General features: G+C 34.3%; 3 protein-coding genes across 3 annotated transcripts; 2 read left to right on the top strand and 1 right to left on the bottom strand.

Moving 5' to 3' along the window:
• The first annotated feature begins 2,068 nt into the window (after positions 1-2,068).
• LOC7491955 (uncharacterized) lies at positions 2,069-2,971 on the top strand. Its single transcript, XM_002309402.4, has one exon. It carries the CDS (start codon positions 2,263-2,265, stop codon positions 2,704-2,706), a length of 444 nt encoding a protein of 147 aa, XP_002309438.1. The 5' UTR covers positions 2,069-2,262; the 3' UTR covers positions 2,707-2,971.
• Positions 2,972-7,964: 4,993 nt separating this feature from the next.
• On the bottom strand, positions 7,965-9,746 carry LOC7492265 (protein CANDIDATE G-PROTEIN COUPLED RECEPTOR 7). The gene has a single exon (XM_002308452.4). The coding sequence runs from the start codon at positions 9,555-9,557 to the stop codon at positions 8,238-8,240; it is 1,320 nt and encodes a 439-aa protein (XP_002308488.1). The 5' UTR covers positions 9,558-9,746; the 3' UTR covers positions 7,965-8,237.
• A 6,611-nt stretch (positions 9,747-16,357) lies between these two features.
• On the top strand, positions 16,358-23,349 carry LOC18100636 (phosphatidate phosphatase PAH1). Its single transcript, XM_006381924.3, has 11 exons — positions 16,358-16,726; positions 17,058-18,710; positions 18,828-19,414; positions 19,523-19,596; positions 20,221-20,305; positions 21,002-21,088; positions 21,483-21,555; positions 22,214-22,257; positions 22,362-22,490; positions 22,594-22,692; positions 22,854-23,349. The coding sequence occupies exons 2-11, from the start codon at positions 17,240-17,242 to the stop codon at positions 22,908-22,910; spliced, it is 2,706 nt and encodes a 901-aa protein (XP_006381986.1). The 5' UTR covers positions 16,358-16,726; positions 17,058-17,239; the 3' UTR covers positions 22,911-23,349.
• Positions 23,350-25,229: the final 1,880 nt, after the last annotated feature.

Here is a 25,229-nt window from a genome sequence, read left to right as displayed (position 1 = left end):
GCTCACTGCATAGAATTCACATCTTAATGTGGTATAACCAGCTCATGAGCCGACCCAGTTTTGTAAGCTAAAAGCAATTCGTTTAGAAGAAAAAATAAGCCCCGGGTCATTTAGATTAGCATATATAGAAGATATGATCAATAGCAAGTTGAGGCATATCCGGCAATATATTTCTGATCGATGATGAGTCAACCAGCAGGTTTGGTTATGTATATGTCACGGTGTCCTCGATCTGTTTATTGTGGCCGGTTACATATGTGCATGCTCACATGTATTTTTCCTCATTTCATATACATTTAGATTTGGTAAACGCTTATAGTTGGAAGAAATTAGCAGAGATGGAATGTCCCAGCATGTCACAGGAAATTATGAGATGCGAAAATTGATCACATGGGCTTTGCATGAAACCGTTTGTCCATACCTAATCTGCCAACCCCATCAAGATTAACTCATCAGCTGGACTTTCTCCGGCAACAACTTTAAGAAACTAAAAATAAAGCTGCGGCTTCATCACTTTCTTGTCAACCCAGTATTTTTCATGCGAACAATCCCAATTATCCTTGTTTAGAGTCAGTCTAGTCCTGTTTTAATTGATTTGCATTCGGTTTCAAGATATTTTTCCCGTCTACTGTCAACATCTTAACCTCTGCTAGCTCTCATCAATTGCCAAATTAATCACTTTCTTCATATATATATTGATCGGAGACGGTTCTCGTCGTGAACAGTTGCAACTCCTGTATAACCTCCTGTATCTGCCTGTTGTCTCCGTATATAATCATATCCAAATGAAAGTAATCCAGCTCAAACCACAAGTGAGCTTCTAACAAGTTCGTTGAATATAATTTAGTTAATGGAGGATGACAGTAGCAGTTTGGTCATTTAATTTTTGTTACTTGGATTTTTTGAAAAGGGAAGTTTAAAACGTTGGACTGGAGGTTGCCAACATGAAACGGCCGGATCGTACAGGAATAGATTATTTATTGCATGCGATTATAGCAATTCGTTGAAATAAATTATCTATCACTTGAAATATTAGAGTGATGGGTTTTGCTAACAAGTGCAAATTAAGAAAGAGATTTTATGATGATAAAGAAAGTAATTATTAATATTTACTTAAAATAATAATAGAGAAAGATAATTAAAAAAAGACAAAATTATCTATCACTGGAGGGTATATTTACTATATGTGTATGCATAGATGTTCATTATTTTATTTTATTTTGCTTAGACGGAAGATTAAGTTGTCAGGTTAAAAATGAGTTTTTCTAGGAAGTTAGAATTTGTAACTTCATTAAAAAAAAATTTATTTGATGCCTCTTTAATAGATTTTTTTTTATTAACGTTAGTGTCCGGAACAGCTTGCATGTATTTTGATTAATCACATGGGCCCTGAAATTAACGACTATGTAAACCTCTAGTAGCCCTGAGATTTGTAGGATTTAAACTGGTGATCTCTACGGATTAAACATAGAATGATTTTCTGGTGATGATTGCAAAAAGATGTTAGAAAGTGTTAAATCTAAGATTTTTTATGAAATATGAGATTTCAAATTTTATCATTAAACCACATTTTTTGGTTAGTTCTTGTGCCTAAAATCTATGTGATAGTTGTTGAGAATTTTCTAACTACATACATTAATTTCTGCTAAGATTTTATTTCTTGCATCTTTTAGTCAAGATTTTACTCCACGCTCCATATGAGTCCATGTCCATATGTTTATATCTAAGAAGTTTGGGGGCTAAAGCCTAATTTCACTAAAATTCTCGGGATATAAAAGTAATTAAACTTTTTGCTCAGCACGATAAGATACCAAGAGGTTTATAACTAATATTTTCTCACCTTGACACTAATACCCTTTTTTGTTTTTTATTTGTCTAAAACAACGACAATCGGGCATGCGTTAAAAGGCCAACTAACCACAAAAATTAGGTTCATCTCCGCTTCCAAATCCGCCACCCCATTACGTGGGCTCATGTCAAAAAAGTTATTTTGACAAAGATTTCAACACGTCACTCGCAAAAAAATCCCCTAGAACACATTCATTACCAGTTATGCTAAGAATTACTTAATAAAATCTCCACTTTCCCACTATAACCATATCCCATTAGCAATCCACCCTCTCTCTCTCTCTCTCTCTCTCTCTCTCTCTCTCTCTCGGCCTCTCCAAATATCTGTTTTGTTCGAGCTAAGCCCTGTAAGCTATAAGAATATATGGTCAGACCAAAATTAATTCACATCACAACACCAAACCCACAGATAAAATGAGCTCAGTTTGCATATCAAACTGTGTCAATGATACGCGAGACCCACGGGTGCCTGTCCGAGCGAATTATGTGAACCTCTACAAGTGGCCGGAACCTGATGCTGAGCTCATAAAATCTGTCCGCCGTGTAGCTGGTCATGGCTTGCATGGCCACCCAAGAGTGGTGGACAGTATCTCCTGCAGGCAGATGTATCTGAGGAGCTACACGTTTTCAAGAAAAGAAAGTATGCCAGAGAAGACCAAGAAGTGCCTTGAGAGAGTGAAAGAGAAGGTGACTAGTCATGGAAAGAAGAGAAAAGATCATCAAGTTAAGGGTGGTCGTAAAGGGAGGTGTTTGGTGTTTAGGGAAGTGAAGGAAATATCTTGCAGTGCCTTGTTTAGGGTCTTTCACAGGCTGCTGTCCTGTACTGCTACGGTAGATGTCGTCGAACAAAAAGATTAATTAAGCTCCCTGACCAGTAACTAATTTGATGTGATTATTCACTTTCGTCCGTTTTCTTTGTCTTTTTTATGCTTAAAGTTTGTTAATTAGTATGTTTTGTTTTTTGCTATGACTTTGCTGAAGGGATGAAAATGGGGGAACTGTGGAAGAAATCATGGGTCGGATATTTGCCTGTTTTGGTCAGAAATCATGGGAATTTTGTCTAATTTCGCAACTTTTTTTTAATATATATATGGCAATGAAGAATAATATCTTATTTTGCATATATATCTTCTTAATTGTCCATTTATTAATTACCAGCTAGCTATAAGCCTGCTGACATATGAATCATCGCCTGACATCCTTTATACTTCTGAATCTAAACTGTAAGATTGCTGATTTAGATATAAAAAATTTTCCTCACATCATTATAACAAACTGTGGAAAATATATTAAATTAATAGTAAGAAAAAACTGCGGAAGACATTTTACATAGCTCAAGGCGCTTAATTTTGAAAAACGAATAAACTAATTACATCTCTCATTAATTACTTATTAATTATACTCTAATCCTAGCATCTATTAGTAATGATATATGTTAATAACCTCGGATCCCCTTTTCACTCTCCAATCAGTAAACAAAGTAGCTAGCTAGCAACGAATAACAGTGAAAGAGACTGTAATGGTCCGTTCAGGTAAAAAAAATGTCTATCTAGTAATCAGAAAAAAGCCTAATGTTGCGGCAAAAAAACTTTCTATCAAACAGTCTTGATTCTGTTCTTCTTTTTCTTGAATGAGTCTTGATGCGGATACAAGCTACTGTATATCTACGTTCCTCTGTTCTTCATGACATTCCAATTGTACCAGATCACCTACCAAGAAAGCGTGCTGGGTAATTATGGGGTCGTCCCATTATGGAAACCACTTATCTCTCCTGGGAGAGAGAGGGGAAAAAAACAGTGAGAAAAAGGAACCTTTGATCTGTCACCATTTTAACAAGGAATGTTAATGGCGCAATGCTTTCGTTATGTTGTGAATTCCATCATTCTTATAAGAGATAAGAAGAAGTCATGGCCAGGAAAACGATGGGATAAGAATAATGATAACATCCACCAAACACAGCATTGGCTTTGCTGAAACATGGGTTCAACGGAGCTCATCAGTATGCTTCCCAGAACATGCGTGCTTTCTATGGGCCTCGTCATCGTCATCATCATGAGTTTAGGTTATCAGAAAAATGTCACTGCAGTAAGCAGCCATTCCAGATACTTGCCCTAAAGTTCATGAGTGAACATACACTAGGAAGCTTAAGCACGTAGTAGCCTCGTCGTCAATTTTAAAAACCAATTTATACTTGATTCCCAAATATTAAGAGAAAAAAGAAAATTAAAGGAATAGGTAGCTTTCTTATCTGCTATCATTGCTGCTTTTGCCACACACAAAAAGAAGAAAATTTCGTTTCTTCATCAGTAATCTTAACCCCTAGCCAAAGGCCATTAGCCAAATCATGCTTCAGAATTCGGCGCATTAACTAGCCATAAAGCTTCACGATGCCTAGTTCAGTACCTGCTCTTGTGGGAATTAATAATAGAAGGAAAACAAGTAGGCATCTAACATCTGGCACAGCCACGGTCATATCGATTAATTGCCACCAGGATCACTTTCAGCACAGCTCCATTTCATAATCAAAGTGGTTTGTAAGTTTCTGGAATTAGACAGGATTTAATTTTTTTTTTGGTGGAATAGGAATAAAAAAGAAATAAATATAAATTAAGATATTTAATTATAAAAAATAAAATATTTATTAAATTATATTTTATGAACTTGTTTATTTAAATTAATAAAAAATAAATTTACATAAAAAAAATCATGATTTCAAAAATAAATACAAATAAAAACTGATTGAATAAACCTATAATCTAAACAAAATTATTATGTAAGGCCAACATATAAGAAATATTATTTAAAAAATAATATTTATATTTAAAAAATTAAAATTCATTTATATAAAATAGAAGGGGAAACTATAGATGAATTAGAATAATATCTTGAAAAATAAAACACAAACAAAACAATTTTTTTTAAAAAAAAAAACTATATTCTAAAAAGACATGCAAAACTCGTGACCTAAGTCATGAAACTGAGATAAACCTGTAGAAAAAAATTAAAGAAAATCACAAAACTAATATTTTTTAAAAAAAATTAAAGTAGACTAATAAGATTGCACGAAGCCAAATCCCTAAAAAATCAAAACACAAAAGATAAAACATGGAAAAAATTAATCACAAAATGATCTAAAAAAATAAGGGTGAAAATAAAAAATAATAATCAAAGGGCAAACAAAAATGTTCAATTAGAGGGTTAAATTAAATTGAGAAATAGCTTTAACAAAAGAAAAAAAAATTAAAAAAATGAAGGTCAAAATAAAAAAAAATAAAACAACAAAAACTTTGATTGAATGATGAAATTGAAAGCCAGAAAAACTTTAACAAAAGAGCCAAGAAAAAAAATTAAAAATCAAGATAATAAGGACCGAAATGAAAAAAAAATATGAGAAATTTTAATTGAATGACTAAATTGAAAAAAAAAAACACTTATAAAAGGAAAATAATATGAAAATAATGAGCACTGAAATTAAAAAACCAAAAAAAAAAGAACAACCGTGCATTTTACCTGGCATGCGAGAGAAAAGAAGAAGGAAAAAAAAAAAACGATTATCGGCGATAATCCAACCACCATACGTTGTCACACGTCACACCATGTGAAAGAGAGCACTATAGTGTATCCAAAGAGATGATATAAGATCAGCTTTGGCCACCGGGTGACGTTACATACACCACCTGAAAGGCGCAGGTGCCACCCATCTGATGGGTCGTCCTAAGCAAGTGCCAATAGCTTTTTTAATTAAAAAAATTAAAAAGTCAAAGTAAAAATAACAAAACACCTCCCATGACCCTAATAATTACTCTAAAAAACAGTGTGAAAGTAAAAAAATTACCTCATATAAATCTTATTTTTTGTCTTTTCCATGGCCAAAAAGGTACTTCACATAAATTATGGAAAAAAAATACAAAAATATCTTTGTCCAACAACCCAATAATTTTTTGATCCTGAAAGTAAAGAAATATTTTTACTATTTAAAATTTTATGACAGAGTTAAATAATATTTTTACTATGCTAAAAAAAAAAATACTCCCAAACAATCTTTTAATAATAAATAGTTTAGTAAAAAAATATCAAAACACCCTAATCTCAAGGTTTTTTTTTCTTCATTCAAAAATAAATAATTTCACTATAATAATCTACAATAAACTATATCTACTACTACATTGAAAAACTCCACGCATTATAATGCTTTGGTTAATAGACATGTTTTTTGTGAGAGGAAATGACGATTGGTCCAAGGCTCATTGGCTTCTTGTTTTTTTTTTTTTTTTTTTTTGTTTACTCCTTAGTTTAATTGGGCGTGGCTGTTGATTTCACCAACAGAGCAATTATGTTATTCCGAATTGGATTGGATCGGGTCTGCCTCTTCTGGACCAGGGCCTGTTTGGAGTCGGTCCATTTTAAAGAACTAAATAAGCTCTTTTTTTTATTAAAACAAAACGATTTTTTCTTTTAGCTTTAAATTAGTATTTTTTAAGGATATTAATATGTTATTGTCAAAAATTAAAAATATATATTATTTTAATATTTTTTAAATAATAAAATTCCACACCAGTATTCCACCTAATAAATCACAATGAATTCCTTTGTGGAAATGAGATTAATCTGGACTCCAAATAAAATACAAGGTCGATGACAACTTGACGAAGTTCTTTATTCCTGCACTTCCATCCAGGTTCAGCTTTTGGCGCAACAGCTGCAGAAAGCAGCATGCTTTTGCCTCTCCCTAATTTTCAATCGTCACCTGGCACACCATTTCAACCGGAACATGTATTCTTTCATCGCGGGGAGAAAAAACAAACAAACCAAAGAGATTCTCGAGTCAATCTACGGAATCGATATCACTTTACCATTAATGGAAAACAAGTTAAAATAAAATATATTCAGCAAATGCTATAACAAGCTACCACAACAGGTTCTTGTTCCAATCACGTTCAAGCAATCACTATGTGTGTCACAGCCCATTAGACAACAAGACATGACAGCCACATCCCACAGCAAGGAGTTGATGCACATGTACCAACTGCCATGGCCACTACGCGTCACTCTCAATGACTGATTCCCCGCACAAAGATCCAAAACCATGAGCACTACAGACCATATGCCTCAAGGTCTGGAATTGAAGATGAGAAAGCTTGATAATCAAGAAATCCTAAAAAAACTTAGTAAAATGCAAGTTCAGGAACGTTAAGCATTCAACCTAATGGCATGGCCAGCTAAAAAAGGCTGGAAAAGCAAATCTGTTGCATAGAATTGCTTTTCCAGTATAAAAACCAAAACTAGAAGAGTTGCAATGATGCATTCTTTATTTTTTTTTATTTTTTTTTCTTCCCAGCATCATCAGTGAGCTCAGGGGTGGGAATAAACTTCTACTAATAAGGAAGTTTCTGACTTGGCTCTATAACAATACATATTAATAAACAACTCTCCAAAACACCAGATAAATAACCCATTGTTGATACTGGCTACCAAACCAAACAGCTAGCTAGCTAGCATAACTTTGAAACAAACATCACAATGATTTACTTCTTTCAGATAGACAGGGGATAGATTACCAGACACGACCCATAAAGCTTCTCATTCCTAGGAAATTTGCATGCGCACACGGTACATACAAGTAATAATCTTATTTCACGAAACCTCGCACCATACACATTTCTTTTATGAGCAGCAGGAGAACATTCATGATATGTTCCTGTTTCAGATACATGCCAACTTCTTTTCAGTTTTCGTCGGATAATTTATTCGAAACCTGGTTCATCTATCAGTAAACTTTCATTTTGAACTAGTAACGAAATGCACAACGCTAATAATAAATTCTATATCAAAACTTGGGGGAAGAATGAGAAAAAATGCTATCTGGAAACAAAGGGGCAAATCTGTGAGAAGAGAGCGATTCATTACCTTCATATTAAAATCAATATTATTGGAAAAGCCATTAATACGGGAAAACAAGAAAAAGAAATTCCAACATGTGGCTTTCAGTGCAATCATCCTCGTGTTTAAACAACATCAAAACGTACAGGTTACAGGAAACAAGAATTCAATAACATGAAATACTAAAAAAACAGGAATAGTATCAGCTAACAGATCGTTTAGAAAGAGTCATTAGCTAGTTCAATGATAACAGAATGCGTGGCATTTCATTTTAACACACCATATAAAGAAGTGCACAAGTAATTATCAGCTTCCGACATGGAAAATTCATTAACAAAAAATACAGCCACTACTCAGTAAATACCAAAGTTTCTATAGCAGGAAAACGACATTGCAAAAAACTAAATGTAAATTAAGAGCAGCAGCTGCAATGTCAGACCTGTCCCAGAAATTTTTTTCAGCAAAACATTAAATTTGCAGCAGTAGAATCACCCCAACTTCTATCCATTTCAAAGCTCGAATTCTTCATCCCTCAAAGCCAACTCTGCAGCTTCCTCATCCTCCTCGTCAAGAACAAAGTACTCATTCTTCTCCACGGGCCTAAACATATAAAAAATCACCATATAAAACATCAAACTAGCAGTCTCCTCGGCAGCATTACTCACCCACTGATACTTATAAGCTGCAATCGTCTTCAATGCAAACACCACAATCCTCGTGAAATACAAGTACCCAATAACCACAATATAAAACTGCCTAAACAACTGCAATTTCGCCAAATTCCTAGCAGCCTTCCCATCTGTCTTGGAAGTCTCTCTCAACGATCTGATCGACCACACAATGGGGAAAATAATTGCGCAACAACAAATAATATCAACCAACAAAAACACCTGATTCCAAGTCACCCAATCCTTAATAAAGGGCCCAGTTTCACCAATCACAACCGAAGCTATATTAGCCAAAACCTGGAGTGGAATCACAACCATTAGCACCTTCTTCTCTTTCTCTTGCAAAAAGGGTTTCAGAAACGACCAACCAGTCCCAATCAAAACAATAACGGTAAACAACAAAACCACACGAATAAACTGGAAAATATAAAACAACACATCCCAACCGTGTGGAGTCCCTGTAACCTTCACATAATGCTTATCCTCGGCGGCACAGATCAAATTAAGAGCTTTCATAAGTAACAACCCCCCCATTAACAAATGGATCCGGTGGACAGATCTTTTATTACTATACAGAACATAAATCCATAGCCCTAAAAATCCAGCATAAGCGATGAAATAAAGAGAATATAACGAAGGCAATTGCGTTAACCCTGCAGAAAGATAATCTCTAGATCCGTCGCGATCTAAATTATAAATCTCGGTCTTGACAGACATGGAAACGCGCGTTTCCGGCGCGCAATTGGCGAAGTAGAGTGAGTATTCATTTGGAGCAGTGACCGGATAAGATTGACTGAAAGACGAGAGAGGAGGCGGTGAGAGGTCGCGGAAAGTGAAGAGAGAGAGAATGAAGTGGGAATCGAGAACGCAGAAGTTAGGGCTTTGCTGGATCTCGAGGAGGACCTGAAGGCGAGATTCTTCGGAGAGAAGGAAGAAGCCGAGGCGTGAAGAGAGTGGATTTCCAGCGTTGAGAGAAGAGGCAACGGAGACGGAGTTGACGGAGATTGTAACGTGTCCAGTTGGTGTGAATCCGAATTTTTCGAAGACGATCATGTCTCGCGCGTCGTTTGTGATTGTTAGATTTTTTATCTCGGCGGTGGAAAGGGAGATGAGGAGAACGAGGACGAGGAGGCGGAGGATGAGGTGCGGTGGTTTAGTCATTTTTTAGGTGGCTGTCGTTGCTGTAGTGGCAGTGGATCTGTGGGGGGTGGAGGGGGATGAGAGACTTGAGAATTTACTTGAGAACGTGGATTCAATGCTAAATAGTGGTTGTAGTCGATACAGTCGAGTCTTGCCGGTCAAGAGGGTGCCTTTATGCGACGTCGTTTTATGAAGCGTTGACGTGGTTGATGCTGAAAGTCATTTTGTTAATTGGTTCGCGCGGAAGCCTAAATTGACAGTCATGCCCACTTTCAACAGCTCTTCCATTTTGTATTTCTGGAAAGGCCCATTTCATTGGATTGGGAAATTTACATACGTGCATTGGTATTTTTGTAATTTCATCGATTTTTAAGGATTAAAAAAAGTTAGATGTTGACCGACTTTGCAATTAGGTCCCTCTACTTTTTCATAATTGCTTTTTGATACTCACACTTCATTATCATCACGGTAATTTTTTATCCTGGGTCTTGGCCTTTGCTGTTTTTTCTTTGTCTTGGTCCCTTCAGGTCATAGATTTTTTATATGAAGAAAGAACTTTTAATATAAAATACGTTGAAGAAAACACGTGTTAACCTACAGTTTTTTTTTAATTGTTTAATTTAGTTTTTTTTAATTGTTTTTTCTTTTCATGCTTCGTTTCAATTACTTTTGAGACCCAGAGTGGCCTAAACCCCAACTTTTGTGGGTTATGAGTCAACTCGTCGGGTGAAGCATTTTAAGCATCAAATAGTATATTTTGATTTTGATTTTTTTAATTTTTTTTTTCAAATTTGATCCTCGCTCACTTGATTTTTATTTTTATTTTTATTTTGAATTCTTTTTGTGAATTTGTGGACTTATAAATTTTCAATCTAGCCCTTATATTTTAGGTTTTAGCACTAATATTTTGGTTTAAAATTTTTATTCCTAGCACCTTTATCAAATTTTAATTTGTTTTTTTATTTTATTATTGGATCTTTAATTTTGATTTTTTTCAATTTCATCATTTGGGTTTGCTGATATTTTTTCTTGATTTTTTTTTGTTCATTGATTTTTTTTTCTGGTTTTATCTTTCATCATTTGAATTCTTAGGGATTGATGATTGTTTTTTTTTCATTTTTTTCTATGATATAGAGCTGTTATTTTTTTAAAAAAAAAAAAATACACGTACAATACCTAGTCATCGCTTTTTTACAATTCAAAAAAATTGAGTCAACCCGCAGCTTAGTGTATAAGGTATCTAGTTATACTCTATACTAAAAGGCATCAACCTTTTGCTGCGCGAATCCACAGTGAAAGGGTGATTTTACCTTTTGGTGGGTAAAGTAACATGCATTGGGTATAGGGTATGATGATATTTTTCATGGGATACATTGGTCATTACTTGAAAGGAAAGGGCTAGACGGTAATTCTGTGTTTTCTTTGACAGTGTGATTATTTAATTGCCCTTGGAAGACAAAAAAAAATCATCTGGGTCGAGAGGCTTTTAAGTCTTTGACTTTATTTTTAAATAAATAAGTTACTTTATTACCCTTGAAAATTAAAAACAATTTTCTTTGATTTAAGGGCTCTTCTATCATTTACATGTGGTCATTTGGTTGTTATTGGGTGTCCTTGGGGGCAATAGGGTAATTTTATAAAAATAAAAAAAGAAAAAGAATTAGATGAATAGTGTCAGCCGCCTTCAGACGGTGCAAGTGGCGTCGTCTGGTGACCAAAACTGTGATTTCAGGGTAGCTTCTAAAGCGTCTCTGTGTCCCCTTCATGGATTATCAGCGCATGTAGCACTATGGTGGCCACTATGGCGCTTGTAGCCTTTTGTTTTATTTTTTTCCCTTTCTCTTACTTGATTTTCGTGCTAGAATTAAAAATAAATCAAATTAGCCCCTAAAATTTGTTAGCCCCTAAAGTTTGTTGTACCTAGGATTTCATCTCTGTTCTCTTTATTATAATTTTTAAAATTTAGAATACTTTATGAAATTAAGAGGTTTTCTCAATTTCACCATGTTATCTTTGTTACAATTTTTTTTAGTTTAGAATAGTTTATTAAATTAAGAATTCCACCCATAATCAATATTTTTATTTATCAGATTTGGTTCTTATTCTTTTAATTACTTTTTTTTATTTTAGATAGTTTTTGAAATTATATTTTTTTTGTAATTTCATCATTCTTTAGTTTTTTTTCCTGCTAGTCTAATTTTTTTTTATTGTTGTATTTTTTTTGACCTTGCAAGATATTTTTTTATTATTTCATTATCCAACATTTAATTAGCTGGGTATTTATCTTCTCAGTTGAGTCCAGGTATAAATTTAACAGCTTGCGGGTTTAAGAGATTAACCTTGATTTACGAAGTTGACACATGTTTCTTTGGGTTTTTTTTTTTAGCCTTTTTTTCCCATCCTCTAGCATTTTGTTATTTTTTAGTTCACTTTCTACGGTATTTTTTAGTCGTTTTAAAAATAACACGGGTTGCCTTGGTTTTTTTTTTCTTTGTTGAATTTAGCTTTTCTAAAGGAATATTGTTTTTAAAGTGATTGATTCCATCCTCAAATTAGGTGTTGAGCTCATGAGTTAAGCCCAGATTAAGAATTTAACGGATTATAAATTTGAGAGTTTAACCCGAGTTTACAAGGTTCACTTAGGCTTGCTTGATTTTTTTTCTTTTTTTAAGCTCTTTTTTTCTTTTCATATTCCATCCTATAACATTTTTTTTATTCTCTTTCTATAAGATTTATCTTTCTTTTTAAAATAATAAGGGTTATTTTGAGTTTTTTTTTCCAGTTTTTGTTAAATTTCACTTCTTTAAAAGGAATTTTATTTTTTAATTAAATTAAATTAATTAATTTCATCCTCTAACATTTGATTTGAGACAATACCTGAAGGATTTTTGTTTTTTTAATTTTTTTTTGAGAATTGGTATTTTTTTCTTGTGTTTTACATTTTCTTTCTCTAGAGTTATCCTGATATCATGTCTTGGGTCATGAATTCAGTAAGTTTACTAGGTTCGACTCGGGGTTTTTTTTTCTTGTGTTTTACATTTTCTTTCTCGCATGCTTGCGCTACTCTCCTTCATGTTTATTTCTGTTCTTATTATTCTTGATTTATTTTTTATCTTTATTCTCCATACTTTACCACTCGAAACCGCTGCTTCTTTTTCTTGCCAACACGTAATCTATTTTTTGTGGTTGGATTTGCTGTTCCAGGTTGGCCATGATATTGCTGGCCTTTTCTTTCTTCAATCACTTTCTTTTAATTATCATCAAGACTCAGTTCTGGGCTTGGATGCAGGAACAGTGAGCTCCAGGCCATGTCTCTGCGGTCTCATATATATACCTTCACAAAGGGTTATGAGTGTTTTTTTGTGGTCCTTTGAGAAGCCTTTCTCAAGCCTTCTGCTGCTGCTTCATCTATCAAGCCTTCTGCTGCATGGTAGCTAAAAATATACTAAGGTATTAATTTAACAACCATGGCTGCTGTCTTTTGAAGTTAGATCTTCCTACAGGAACCCTGCTAGGTCCTTACATTTGTTTTTGATTTTGGCTTTCCTTTTGTCTATTTTTGTGAGAATTGGTTGGACTATAATATTTTACATGGAATAAATTTTATAATATTTGGCAAGTAAAATAAAAAATAATAAAAATAAGTTTTGAAGACGAAATTGCTATCAACGTTAATTAAGTCCGTTTGCTAGTCCATCTTACTATAAATAGTGGGCCTTGTCCGTGATCGCAACCCCTTGTCCACACCTAAACTCTTAATTTTCCTTTAATTTTCAGTCTTCCTCGTTTTTTTCCAACGACTTTGAGTCCGTCTGCCATGTAAAATTAATTTTGACAATGACTTTCTCAAATTAAGGAAAAGTTGTCTTCATGAAATAAAACTATCTTGTCTTTCAATGGACAGTTATGATCATGTTAGAAGTTGTAAAATTTCTTATAAGAGTTTAGTGGTGAGAATTGGTTGGACTATAATATTTTACATGGAATAAATTTTATAATATTTGGCAAGTAACAATTTAAAAATATAATAATAGTGAAATGAGAAAGATTAATGTCTTGCTCGCGGTAACGATTTTGATAATGAATATGATTGGGATGAAAATAATAATGATAATAGCAACAATGATAAATAATTAAAGATAGTGATAATAATAATTATAGTGGAATGATACTAGTAACAGTGATGATTAAAATAGTTGGATGATATTTATTGTTATTAATAAATATTTTTCAAAACTTTATAAATAAGTTTATAAATTAACTCAGTAAATATTGTATGTTAGCTATTTTTTTATAAATAATACATGGAAAATCATGAAAAATACCTCTCTTTTTTTTTTTTAAGATATTGTATGCGTAACAAACATCTCATTCAATGCAATTCCAGACTAATTTTTGTTTTGCATTTATTTTTTTGTTCAACATATACAAGTATCCTTTGTTGTTGTTTTTGGGGTTTTTTTTTTTAGCTTGGACACTACTTTTTATATATAGAAAAAAAAGTTAAACAAAATTTATACTAATATACATAATGGCATGAACTGTAATACTATACAAATCTTGAGTTATTTATTAGAGTTCAAGGCACGAGCTAAGAGGATAAAGATGAACGTGACAGATATTCTTAACAAATTTTAAACGAATAAACACGTATGAGAACTGTACCCTTTTGAATTTTGGTTGAGTAAAGCAGAGGGGCTTGACTGTGAAGGTGATGGCGTGTTTTGTGTTAAAAAGAAGGAGGATTAAGGGTATGTTTGTCATAATCTTTAAATCTTGGTTTAAGTGAGTCTTTAACTTTTAACTTAAACGTTTGCTTAGTTAACAATAAATCTTAAATTAAATAAAAAGTTTGTTATGAAATTGAGTCAAAATTTTGCTTTAACAAAAAAAATCTTGACATATGAGTTTTAATGCATACCATATTAAAAAAAAAAGTTTATTTCAAGCCAATTTTAACGCATACCATATTAAAAAAAAAGTTTATTTCAAGTAAAAAGTTTATTTCAAAATAGGCTCTTTATTTAATGAAAAACACTCTCTTAAAAAATAAAAATAAAAATTATTTCAAGTCAATTTCTTACCAATCACAAATTATTTATGAAAAGCAACTTTAAATTATGACTTAAATTACTTTTTATTGCTGATTTTCCTCTTCGTTCAAAAGCCACCGATAAAAAATATTTTATTTTTGAACGAAGAGGAAATTTATAGTATTAATTATGAAAGCGATGATGATTATAACTATGATATAATAACATTGAAAGATGATGTTATTGTGACATTAACGATGGTGACAGTGTGAGAAAATGATGGTTGTAATTGTGACTATTTTGGAATAAGATGGTGATGAATGTTGTGATAGTGTTAAGGGAGTTAGAAGGTGATTGAAACACTCAATTAATAACGAGTTTTTGTGGTGACCATGATAGTGGAAATGGTGTTGGAGTGGTGGTTACATAAATAATCAAGTGACGGTGATAAGTGGTGTTAATATCTTGATTATGATTGTTGTGGTGGTGACTGAGATGATTAGTCTGTTTGGAAACGCGGTGTAAACCGTGTTTTTTTTTTTTTAAATTTTGTGTTTTTATATCGTTTTGATGTGTTGATATCAAAAATAATTTTTAAAAAATAAAAAAATATTACTTTGATGCATTTCTAAGCAAAAAATACTAATTCTAAAAAGACACCCGAAATTGAAGGGTTATGGTGCGAAAGCAATAAAATAAATATAAGATGATAATTATAATTGCATCTATGGTGGTGGCTGATAGGGGTGATCATTTTCGGTTCGGTTCGGTTTTTATAAAAAAAAGTAAAAAAACCTAATTTAAAAAAAAAAATAGAAACCGGTTCAAACCGGTTTGGCTTGGTTTTTCAGTTTGGCTCTGTTTGTTCGGTTTGACTTGGTTTTTGTCCAATTTGACTTGGTTTTTTTTGGTTTTTTTCGGTTTGAGTTCGGTTCGGTTCAGTTTTTTCGGTTTCAGGTTTATAAAACCGAAATCGAACTGAACCGGTCAGTTTTTTTAAAATTTTAATTGGTTTAATCGGTTTTTTTTATAATTTAATTTTTTCAATTATATATTTTTTATTTTTTCAGTTTAATTGATTTTTTAATTGTTTTGTCCGCCACTAGTACTGGCCGCCAACATGCAGCTATAGCGGGTTGGTAATAAAACGGCAGCTATATTTCCTAAAGTAATCACTATCCTCAAACATTGATATCCGTATTAGTTGTCGGAAGGCTGCAAAAACAATAAGGTGTCATGTATTCCATTTTCTTGGGTTATTATTTCAAATTTTAAGTTGTCTAAAATTAATACTTTCTCTTAACGGAAGCATAAATTGCTTTTTCGAGATATCTCATGTATCATGTATGTACAAATTATATGTGATTAATGATTTTGTGGTTGGGAAAATTGTCAAATTTATCTTTAATTTGATATTGTATTTTAACTGTGTTTTTGAATTTGTTTATATTTTTAGATTATTTTAATATATTAGTATTAAAAATAAATTTTAAAAATAAAAAAAATATTATTTCAATATATTTTTAAATAAAAAAATATTTTAAAAAATAACTTTTATTTTCTTGGACTGCCGTGGAATATTCTTTTTTTTTTTTTTGAGAGAGAAAAATAATAATCCTCCAATGAATAAATATTGTTGACTTCGAGAGTGGGACACCAACAAGGCGGTGGTCCGGCGACAGCCTCCCATTCAAATCCGGAGACATCTACCTAACTACCTATCATAGCTCGATAAGCAAGACTAAAAATTAAACTCAACTCCCAAAATAGCCCCTACCCTCATCAATTTTGAAGCTCATCGTCGAGAGGATCATTCTCGTAATTTAAATCAAAACGCAGACCGATTACACAACTCGAAATCAGGATTACCTATTTATTGCTTTGACAAGTCCATTTCTGCCCGCCTCTTGTTTTTCCCAATTTACTATTCTTCGCTATCCTAACGAAAATATAAATCCTCCAAACTCCAATAATCTTTTTATTAACTACCCAGGATTTATAAAACAACGTTAAACACCACACAAATTCATAAAATTAAATAAACTTCCCCGATCGAGGTGATAAATTTTTAAGTACTTATCATCAAATTGGCTCCGTTTTTTCTCGAGCTGCATGGTCGATTGGTTGATTCTAAGGATTTTTCCGGATTTTGTATCTGTAAGTTGAATTCAAGAATTTTGTTTTGGCTTTCTTTCTAATTTTATTGCCTGCTGTAGTTTTAATTCTTTTTTCATTTCTTTTTCCCTTTTTATGTTGATTTGTTTAGTTGGAGGGAGAGTAAGGTTTTATGTTCCGTTTGGCTGCGGAGAAATCGATAGAATTTGGAATCTTTTTAGTTATTCATGATTCTCTTCTTGTGACATTCGTTGACCGAATGCGAATTTCATTTCCCAAAAGCTAAATGGAGAATTGGATTTAATTCTCCTTTTAAGGGATTTTTTTGGTTAGTTGATGCTTTATTTACTTGGAATTTATAAATTGAATGCAGGTTCTGCATAATAAAAGAAAACTTATCATTCCGTGCCTTGGAGGGAATAATACATATTCGATCTTGGTTGGAATCTTGAAGTGAAAAGAGAAGAAAGAAGATTAGGGAGTGTGATTTTAAGGAGGATTTATTGGAATATTGTGATTGTTGAGGTTATTGGTGGATTTGACCAGAATCACCAGATGAATGTTGTTGGGAAAGTGGGTAGTTTAATTTCGCAAGGTGTAAACTCGGTGGCAACCCCTTTTCATCCCTTCGGTGGGGCTGTTGATGTTATTGTGGTACAACAGCAAGACGGGACATTTCGAAGTACCCCATGGTATGTTCGATTTGGCAAATTTCAGGGTGTTCTTAAGAGAGCTGAGAAGATTGTCCGCATAAACGTCAATGGTGTTGAAGCTAATTTTCACATGTATCTTGATAATTCTGGAGAAGCTTATTTCATAAAGGAGGTTGAGCCTGGTAAAGGAAGTGAGGCAAATGGGGTAATAAAGGATTCTGATAGCATGGCAATGTCGAATGAAGATGTCAGTGTTGGTTTTAGTGATGTTGTTGATAATAACGTTGTTGGAATTTCTAGGCTTGAGCATAGTGTTTCCGATTCTAGGGTGATTCAGCTGCGAGAGGAAGATGATTCATCGGGTGCAGCACGACTTCAGAGGGCAGAATCTGATGGTGACCGGAGGTATTATGATCTTGAAGATGAGCAACCCTCTCTGGATGATTCAGTTGAGTTATCAGAGTATGGTTCTAACAGATATGACGGTTTGGATGGCGAGCATCCTGCAGTTTCACAACGTTCACATTCAGAAGTGATCCTGGTGAGTGTGGATGGTCATGTTCTGACAGCCCCTGTATTGGAATCAGAACAAAATACCGAGAATGTGCAATTATGCACCCCTCAGTTCCATCTGGGCCGAGGTGATGACACCGAGGAGTTTAATTCAGGTGATGATTCATGGGCTGCTAATTACATCAATACGCTGAATGCATCTACATCAAATGTTGCATCTGATAATGCTTACAGTGCAAGTAATGGTGATAACATTTGCCAACCAGAGGTTTGTGAGGGTGATGAGGAACATGCATGTCAAGGTCAAGAAATTCAGGACATTTCTAGATCAGAAGGAGATCTTCTGGCACAAAGCGATTCAGATACATCTGTTAGGATAAACAGGGAAGATATTTTCAAAAGCTGCTCGGCGTTACCAGAATGGGCCAAACAGGCTGGAATTGTTGATCTTGAGGAAATGGATTCTTCACTTGAGGTGCAAAAAGATTCACGTGAGGAGTCTCCTTGTAGTCCTCCAGCAGCTGATCAAACTACTGATGGGGATTTTGGTGAATTCACAGACAATGGCTGTAATGCTAATGGACTTCATGGGTCACCTACTTTGCTGGTTGAACTCGAAGCAACAGATAAAAATGCTTCGAGGACAGAACATTTAGGTGCTGACAGCACTTGTATTTCTGTTAGCATTGTTAACAGTTCAGATGAGAAGGGTGAAGAGTCTGATCACATATCTACAGTGTGTGATGGGTCAAATAGCAGTTTGCATAGACCTGTTCCCAAAGATGAGTCAAGTAAAAGCGAGACTGTGGAACTGCAGAGAGCAATCTCCATTGAAGAGATGCAAACTTGTTCAAGCAAAGGTAAGGAGTTATTTGTTGTATTCTGGATCTCAAAGTCTGTAACTGTAGTTTGAGCTTGGTCTATGTAGAGTGTGAAGCTTTTGTTTAAACTTTTTCTTTCATCATAATTTTTTGTAGGGTTTGAGATCTCCCTCTGTGGGAAGGAACTCCATGCAGGTATGGGCTTGGACGCTGCTGCTGAAGTGTTTGCAGCACATTGTGTATCTGCTGCGGAATTTAAAAATTCTGCAACGTCAATTATCAAGAATGAAAACTTAATAATCAGATATGGACAAAAGTACTTCCCGTGGGAAAAGGCTGCTCCTATTGTGCTTGGAATGGTAGCATTTGGTTTGGATTTACCTGCTGAGCCCAAAGATGCCATTCCTGTGGAACTGGATGAAACAGTTGCACAAAGGGATGATGATGCTGTGATTAGTTCCGCATCATCTAGCCGCATATGGAGGCTTTGGCCTATTCCATTTAGAAGGGTCCAGATAAGCAGAGAATCATCAAGTGAAGAGTTATTTGTTGATTCTGAATCTGGAGTGCAAAACACAAATGTTGAATCAACTTCAGCATCCCACGGTGGTTCTGTGTCTCCTCACAAGCAGTTTATAAGGACAAATCTTCCAACTAGTGAGCAGATAGCATCATTGAATCTGAAAGATGGTCAAAATATGATAACTTTCAGTTTCTCAACTAGGGTTCTGGGTACACAACAGGTTGGTCCATATGTAGCATTATTTTTCAATATAAAAATTAATAAATGAGAGCAACTACCAATTCATGTTACTCATTTTCAGCTGCTAAGTCCAAATCATTTTTAACAGGTCGATTGTCATATCTACTTGTGGAAGTGGAATGCAAGAATTGTAATTTCAGATGTGGATGGAACAATTACCAAGTAAGGCTCCTGACATCCCAGCTTGAATTACTTTGCTGAAATATTGGATACCGAATTGTAACAGTTTACTGAATGGTGGAAACTTAATGGAATGAATTTGGGCATGATCTTTTGAATTGAAATATTGAATGTGTTTCACTTTGTGTTAAATCTTAATAAAATTACATTACTAACCCTCCTATCACTTTCTGAATGAAGTGCAATATGACATTTCCTTGTAATATGTCAACGTGATTTTGTTTTGCTACATGATCTGTCTCTCTCTGCGCGCCATATAAAGCTTAATGGAGAATATGTTTTATTATAACGATAATAAACCTACATCATGCTAACATATAGTTTATCTGCTAACAAGCCTTATTTTCACAGTCTAGCCTCAGTGTCTCAAGCTAAAGTGACATGGTTAAGGTAATAGCTTATTGAAAAATAAAAGGCAAAAAGGAAAATTTCATTTCTTATGGGAATAAAAAGCTCATCCTCCATGATTAATTTTGTCACAGAGCATCCACAAGCATCCCTAGCAATGATACAGTACAAACCGATCAACTGTAAATTTGTACTTTAGGTTTTCTTCAGTTTATTGTAGATTTGATTGTGGGGTATTAACTTGATGATTCCTGCCAGGTCTGATGTTTTGGGTCAGTTCATGCCCTTGGTTGGAAAGGACTGGACACAATCTGGAGTAGCTAAACTTTTTTGTGCCATTAAGGTATCATTCTCCTTTCAATCTTTGCTAACCAGTGGTTGTTAATTTTTTTTGCAAAATGAATTTTCAATGCTCTGCCAATGTGTGAACAATATTTGAAAGTGAATGAAATTTTGTCTAAGGGAAGTATGTTGTGTATTTAGTATATCATATACTTCTAATTTTGATACAAGAACTGTCTTGCTACATGTCATCACTTATGTCAATAACAAAACTGATCATCAATCACAAACTACTAGGGCCAGCTTCATGGATCATTTATTTGGGCCAAAGTTTTTAACAAGAACAAAAAAGAGGCATAACATCTGCTTACCGCCTTATGACCCTATTCCTTTAGTCCATCCTCCTTATGCTAGATTGAATTTCTATGCTGTTTGTTTATTTTGCAAGGAGACTTTCTAAATATCAAATTCTAAAGGGACATATTTCATGCACAGGGCTTGCTACTTCAACCAGTAATAGTAAAAAGTGAAATGTAATTCATGCAAACAGCACATGCTACCCATTTAAGCTTTAGTAATTTAATCTGTTGATTATTCTGTTTCCTTGCACCTTTTTTTTAACAACAAATGTTATCGCTAGGCATGGTGTTTGGATTTGCTCCATGTTTTAGATCATTGAGTTGCATATGGCATGTTATGAACAAATAGTGTTTTTTTAGTAAATGGACATTAAATATTTAATTATGCATTTATGCAGGAGAATGGATATCAGCTATTGTTTCTGAGTGCACGTGCAATTGTTCAGGCATATTTAACCAGAAGTTTTCTTTTCAACGTAAAGCAGGTATAAATATTGATTCCTTGTTTACTTATTTTAGCATTGAGTGTGGGAGGTTCTTTGGCTTTCTTGATGACTAAGCTACTAATAGTCAGAGCCAGAGGAATCAATGTGCTAGAATTTGTTGGCACTAAGATTGAGTTTCTAGCTTGCATCACATGTCATGCAATATTTTGAGTTCTGATGAAGGGGCTCATTCCTTATCTTCTTCTGAAACCAATATTCTTTCATGATTCATATCATATCATTGGCTGTCCTGTCCTGTCCTGGTCACTGTCTTTTCCCTCTTGTGCAGTCTGTCTCTTCTGTTGCTTTATACTGGGTTCACAGAGGTTATAGCTATGATGCTGCTGGATTGCATTGCATTTTACTGATTAGTGGCCTTTTATTCTGCTTGCAGGATGGAAAAACCCTACCAAATGGACCTGTTGTTATTTCACCTGATGGATTGTTTCCCTCATTATACCGAGAAGGTAGGGTCTTCTTCAAAAACTATCAGTTCTATGGAATTGCTTTATCTTCCAATAAATTTTATGATACAGTTATTGATGATTCCATCTTCATAATGAGGAAATCATGGAATGTGCAGAATCTAAATGTTGAAATATGCATTTGTGTGTGGGGGTGTGTACATAATGGGTGTTAAAGTGCATGGATATTTGATTTTGCACTGCTATAACTGGACATCAATGACAACATTTCTTATCCCATTCTTCCGAAGTAAGAGAAGAGCTATGATTAAAAAAAAAAAGAACAGCAAGAATAAAAACGTGATTTGCTATTTCTGCAACTAATAAAGTAGTTCTGCACTTTCAGGTGTGGCGATATTGTACTTTTAGTTGTGTTTCTTAAGGAACATGAATTTTATGAGCCTGGCCTCAGGGTGCCTCCACCATTTTGAGGCCATGCGCCATCTGTTGGTCCATTCACAATTGCATTATTGACCCTTTGGTGGAAAAATCTTACTCCCTCCATCTCAGTTTGTTTCTTTGTTGTTTTAATTTGTATCCACGCTGCCAGCTTGATATACAGTCTGCATCTTCTACGTACTTTATATTCCACATCTTTTTCCCATTTAAATGATACTCTGACTTATCTCTGATATATGTTCTTGCTTTGCATGTTTATCAGTAATAAGAAGAGCTCCTCATGAGTTCAAGATTGCGTGCTTAGAGGTAATTCTGAAAGGGCAAAACCACTACGGACATGGAATCACTTTTAGTAAGCATTTGCATCTCATTCCAAACTAAAAATAAGCCCTGAATTTCATGTTTTGTAGGATATTAAAAGACTCTTTCCTACTGATTGCAACCCATTCTATGCGGGCTTCGGAAATAGAGATACCGATGAGCTTAGTTACCGAAAAATTGGGATCCCTAAGGGCAAAATATTTATTATAAACCCAAAGGTTTGGATTTTTGTTACTAATTTTCCTTTTTGGTGGCCTACCATGTAGGATTTACTTCTACTACTTTCTTTTTTATTGCTAATAACTTCTCGTAAACTGACAGGGTGAGGTGGCCATTAGTCATCGCATCGATGTGAAATCCTACACATCTTTACACACGCTGGTCGATGATATGTTCCCCCCTACATCGTTAGCCGAGCAGGTAAGCATATACTTAAGCGAACTCACATTGTGCGGTATGAAAAGGGTGAAAGAAAAGAAATAAAAAGGGTTAAGACAGGACACAGGATGAATGTTCAAATGCTCCAATACTGGTTTTACTCCACAATATCTTGAATGATCTCGACTCTCTTATATGTGCAGGAAGATTATAACTCATGGAATTTTTGGAAAGTGCCACTGCCAGATATTGAGATTTAGTTTATCTTACACAGAAATGGTTCCCTTGTAGCAACACGATGATAAGTGGATTGAAATGTCCACAAAAGTACAGATACGATGAAGATTATTCCATTCGTCCCAATTTTTTTTGTTTTGCCAGAAGTGATGCTGTGTAACTGTGTTAAACTATTGCATTTCGCAGCACTGGTGTACGATTTGTAAGCAATGCATCCTGTATTAGAAGTTAAGAGGTACTTTAAAAAATCCCTTGTTAACAAAAGCTTCTGTGATTTTGATGATAGCGTTTCCATTGTTGCTTCTACCTGTACATGCGGTCTGCCATTTCGTGGCTTTTGAGTTGCAATCGGAAATGCTTCTGGCTTCTTGCATTACTTGTTCTCATTTGTACTCTAATTACAGTTACATTGCAAAGAAAAAAAAGTCGTTTAGTCTGGTACTGTTTCTGGATTTCCTTTTTTGTCGATTGGATTCTAGTATTTTTTGGGTTGATGGTATCTTATATTTGTATATTATTAAAATTAAAGGTTTAAATTAGATTTTCAAATTTAATTAGATGCTGACAGCTTTAAAAAAAAAAACTGAAAACCAAAAAAACATGTATTTTTTAGAATTCCCATGAAAAAAAGTATGCTTCTGTTCACATATTCTCTGCATGCTTTTATTTCAGTCCTTTTAGTTTTAACATTTAATATTTTGATTTTAAATTTTATTTTGTTCATGTTCGTCTAAATTTAAATAGAGAAGAAAAACAATAAGAGAAACATAAAAAAATAAAGAGAGAGATAATTACTAGTCGATCATATTAAAAGTTAATTGTAGTGTTAATGAATTTTATATTCATTGAGATGTTTTTGACTTTTTGTATTGCTGGAAAAAGTGGATTGAGATTTGAGATTTTTTTTTAAATTTGAGATGATTTTTTATTTTTTAATTAATTAAAGATTATTTTGAGGTTATTTATGAATTTATTGATTTCATGTGGGTGTTTTTTCAAAAGAAAAAAAAATTGAGAAATTTTTTTTTTTTTATCCAAGTAGTCAAAACCTGACTTTTTAAGCACGTGAATTATTGGACAACACATTTTTTATCTATTTAAAATGAAAAGGAAGGCTAGGCGGCCTTTGGCTTTGGAGACCCTTGCAAGCTTGGCCTTGCCTTAAGACTGCACATTTTTATAGGAAAATTATATGGTGCTCAAAGAGTAAAAAGGAGAAAATAGATGATGAAATAGAAAATCAAAATTACAATCTCATAAAAAAAATTTAAGAATATTTTCTTTTTTTCCTCTCATCCTTGTGTTCATCTTAATTTCTGTGAATCTTGTCAGTACTCAGTACCGTAATCTTATACCCATGCTTGGATCGATAAAGAAAGCTTGTCTTTCCTCAGCAGATTCAAGTTAATTGGGAGTAGGCGCACTGAAGTATCACACGGGAAGTCTGTAAATCTTCTCCTCTTTTGATAATGAAATACAGATACCATAACCCTAAGCAAATGTAATCACAACAGTACTGAAATACCCAGATGATTATTTGCATTTCCGTCCTCCTACAGTGGAGTATCTGCTAAGGCTATGTATTCTTAGTGACCCTGTTGAAGAAAAACTCGAGTTTTTGATTGAAAAGAGATTACTCCATTAGAAACACTGGGTCCTTGCAAGTTGCAACTTCCTCTTTCTTTGTTGATGCGAGGGGAGACGCAAGGGTCCTCAGATCAAAAGAGGTGTCTGTCTGGCCTGGCCTGGCCTGGCATTGCAGCTAGCCTGGTCGTAATAAAGGATTTTGATGCCTCATCCTCTCCAGTAATGGATGGGATATTGACATTTGCTTCCATGAAGAAGATTGAGGTGGACGTGGACCGTGGGATTTATCGCATTTTTTTTTATGGAACAATCATTGGAAGGAAGTAGCACTCATGAATTGAAACTTTCAACTGTACAAATTAATAGCTAGAGGGTCTATAATCGAAAAGAAAAGAACTTCAGCTAGCGGTACCTTAAAACCCACTTGGAAAGGCAGCTTCCAAAAGTGACATCCCACTGGGCCTTCCTTGCCTTGAAACTTGTTTATCTCTGCCGTGTGGCATGATCTCCGGCTTCCTTTTACTAACTGCCCCCGGTGACTGACTAATCATGCGCCTGTGTGCATGGAGGCTAGCTGTACTATTCACACCCACGGCCAGGCAGGGAAAAGTCTCGTTACTGTGAAAAGTGAAAAAGCTACGTTAAAGAAAAGGTAAACATGTGGCCAGGACATCAAACATAACTTCGAGTGTGGTGGTCTGAGGAGCATCACGTGATCTTATGTGCTGTGGTTTTATCTCATGCAGGGAATTATT

This window comes from Populus trichocarpa, chromosome 6 (genome assembly GCF_000002775.5).
Source record: "Populus trichocarpa isolate Nisqually-1 chromosome 6, P.trichocarpa_v4.1, whole genome shotgun sequence".
Taxonomy (NCBI): Eukaryota; Viridiplantae; Streptophyta; class Magnoliopsida; order Malpighiales; family Salicaceae; genus Populus; species Populus trichocarpa.
This window is presented reverse-complemented; position numbering and strand designations above follow the sequence as displayed.

What these genes read in the sequence shown, in the direction of transcription:
- LOC7491955 (XM_002309402.4), top strand. Translation starts at nt 2,263, where the DNA reads ATGAGCTCAGTTTGCATATCAAACTGTGTCAATGATACGCGAGACCCA.
- LOC7492265 (XM_002308452.4), bottom strand. Translation starts at nt 9,557, where the DNA reads ATGACTAAACCACCGCACCTCATCCTCCGCCTCCTCGTCCTCGTTCTC.
- LOC18100636 (XM_006381924.3), top strand. Translation starts at nt 17,240, where the DNA reads ATGAATGTTGTTGGGAAAGTGGGTAGTTTAATTTCGCAAGGTGTAAAC. An exon ending in TTCTTTTCAACGTAAAGCAG is followed by an intron (nt 21,089 to 21,482) that starts GTATAAATATTG and finishes TTCTGCTTGCAG; the next exon opens with GATGGAAAAACCCTACCAAA. An exon ending in TCAAGATTGCGTGCTTAGAG is followed by an intron (nt 22,258 to 22,361) that starts GTAATTCTGAAA and finishes CATGTTTTGTAG; the next exon opens with GATATTAAAAGACTCTTTCC.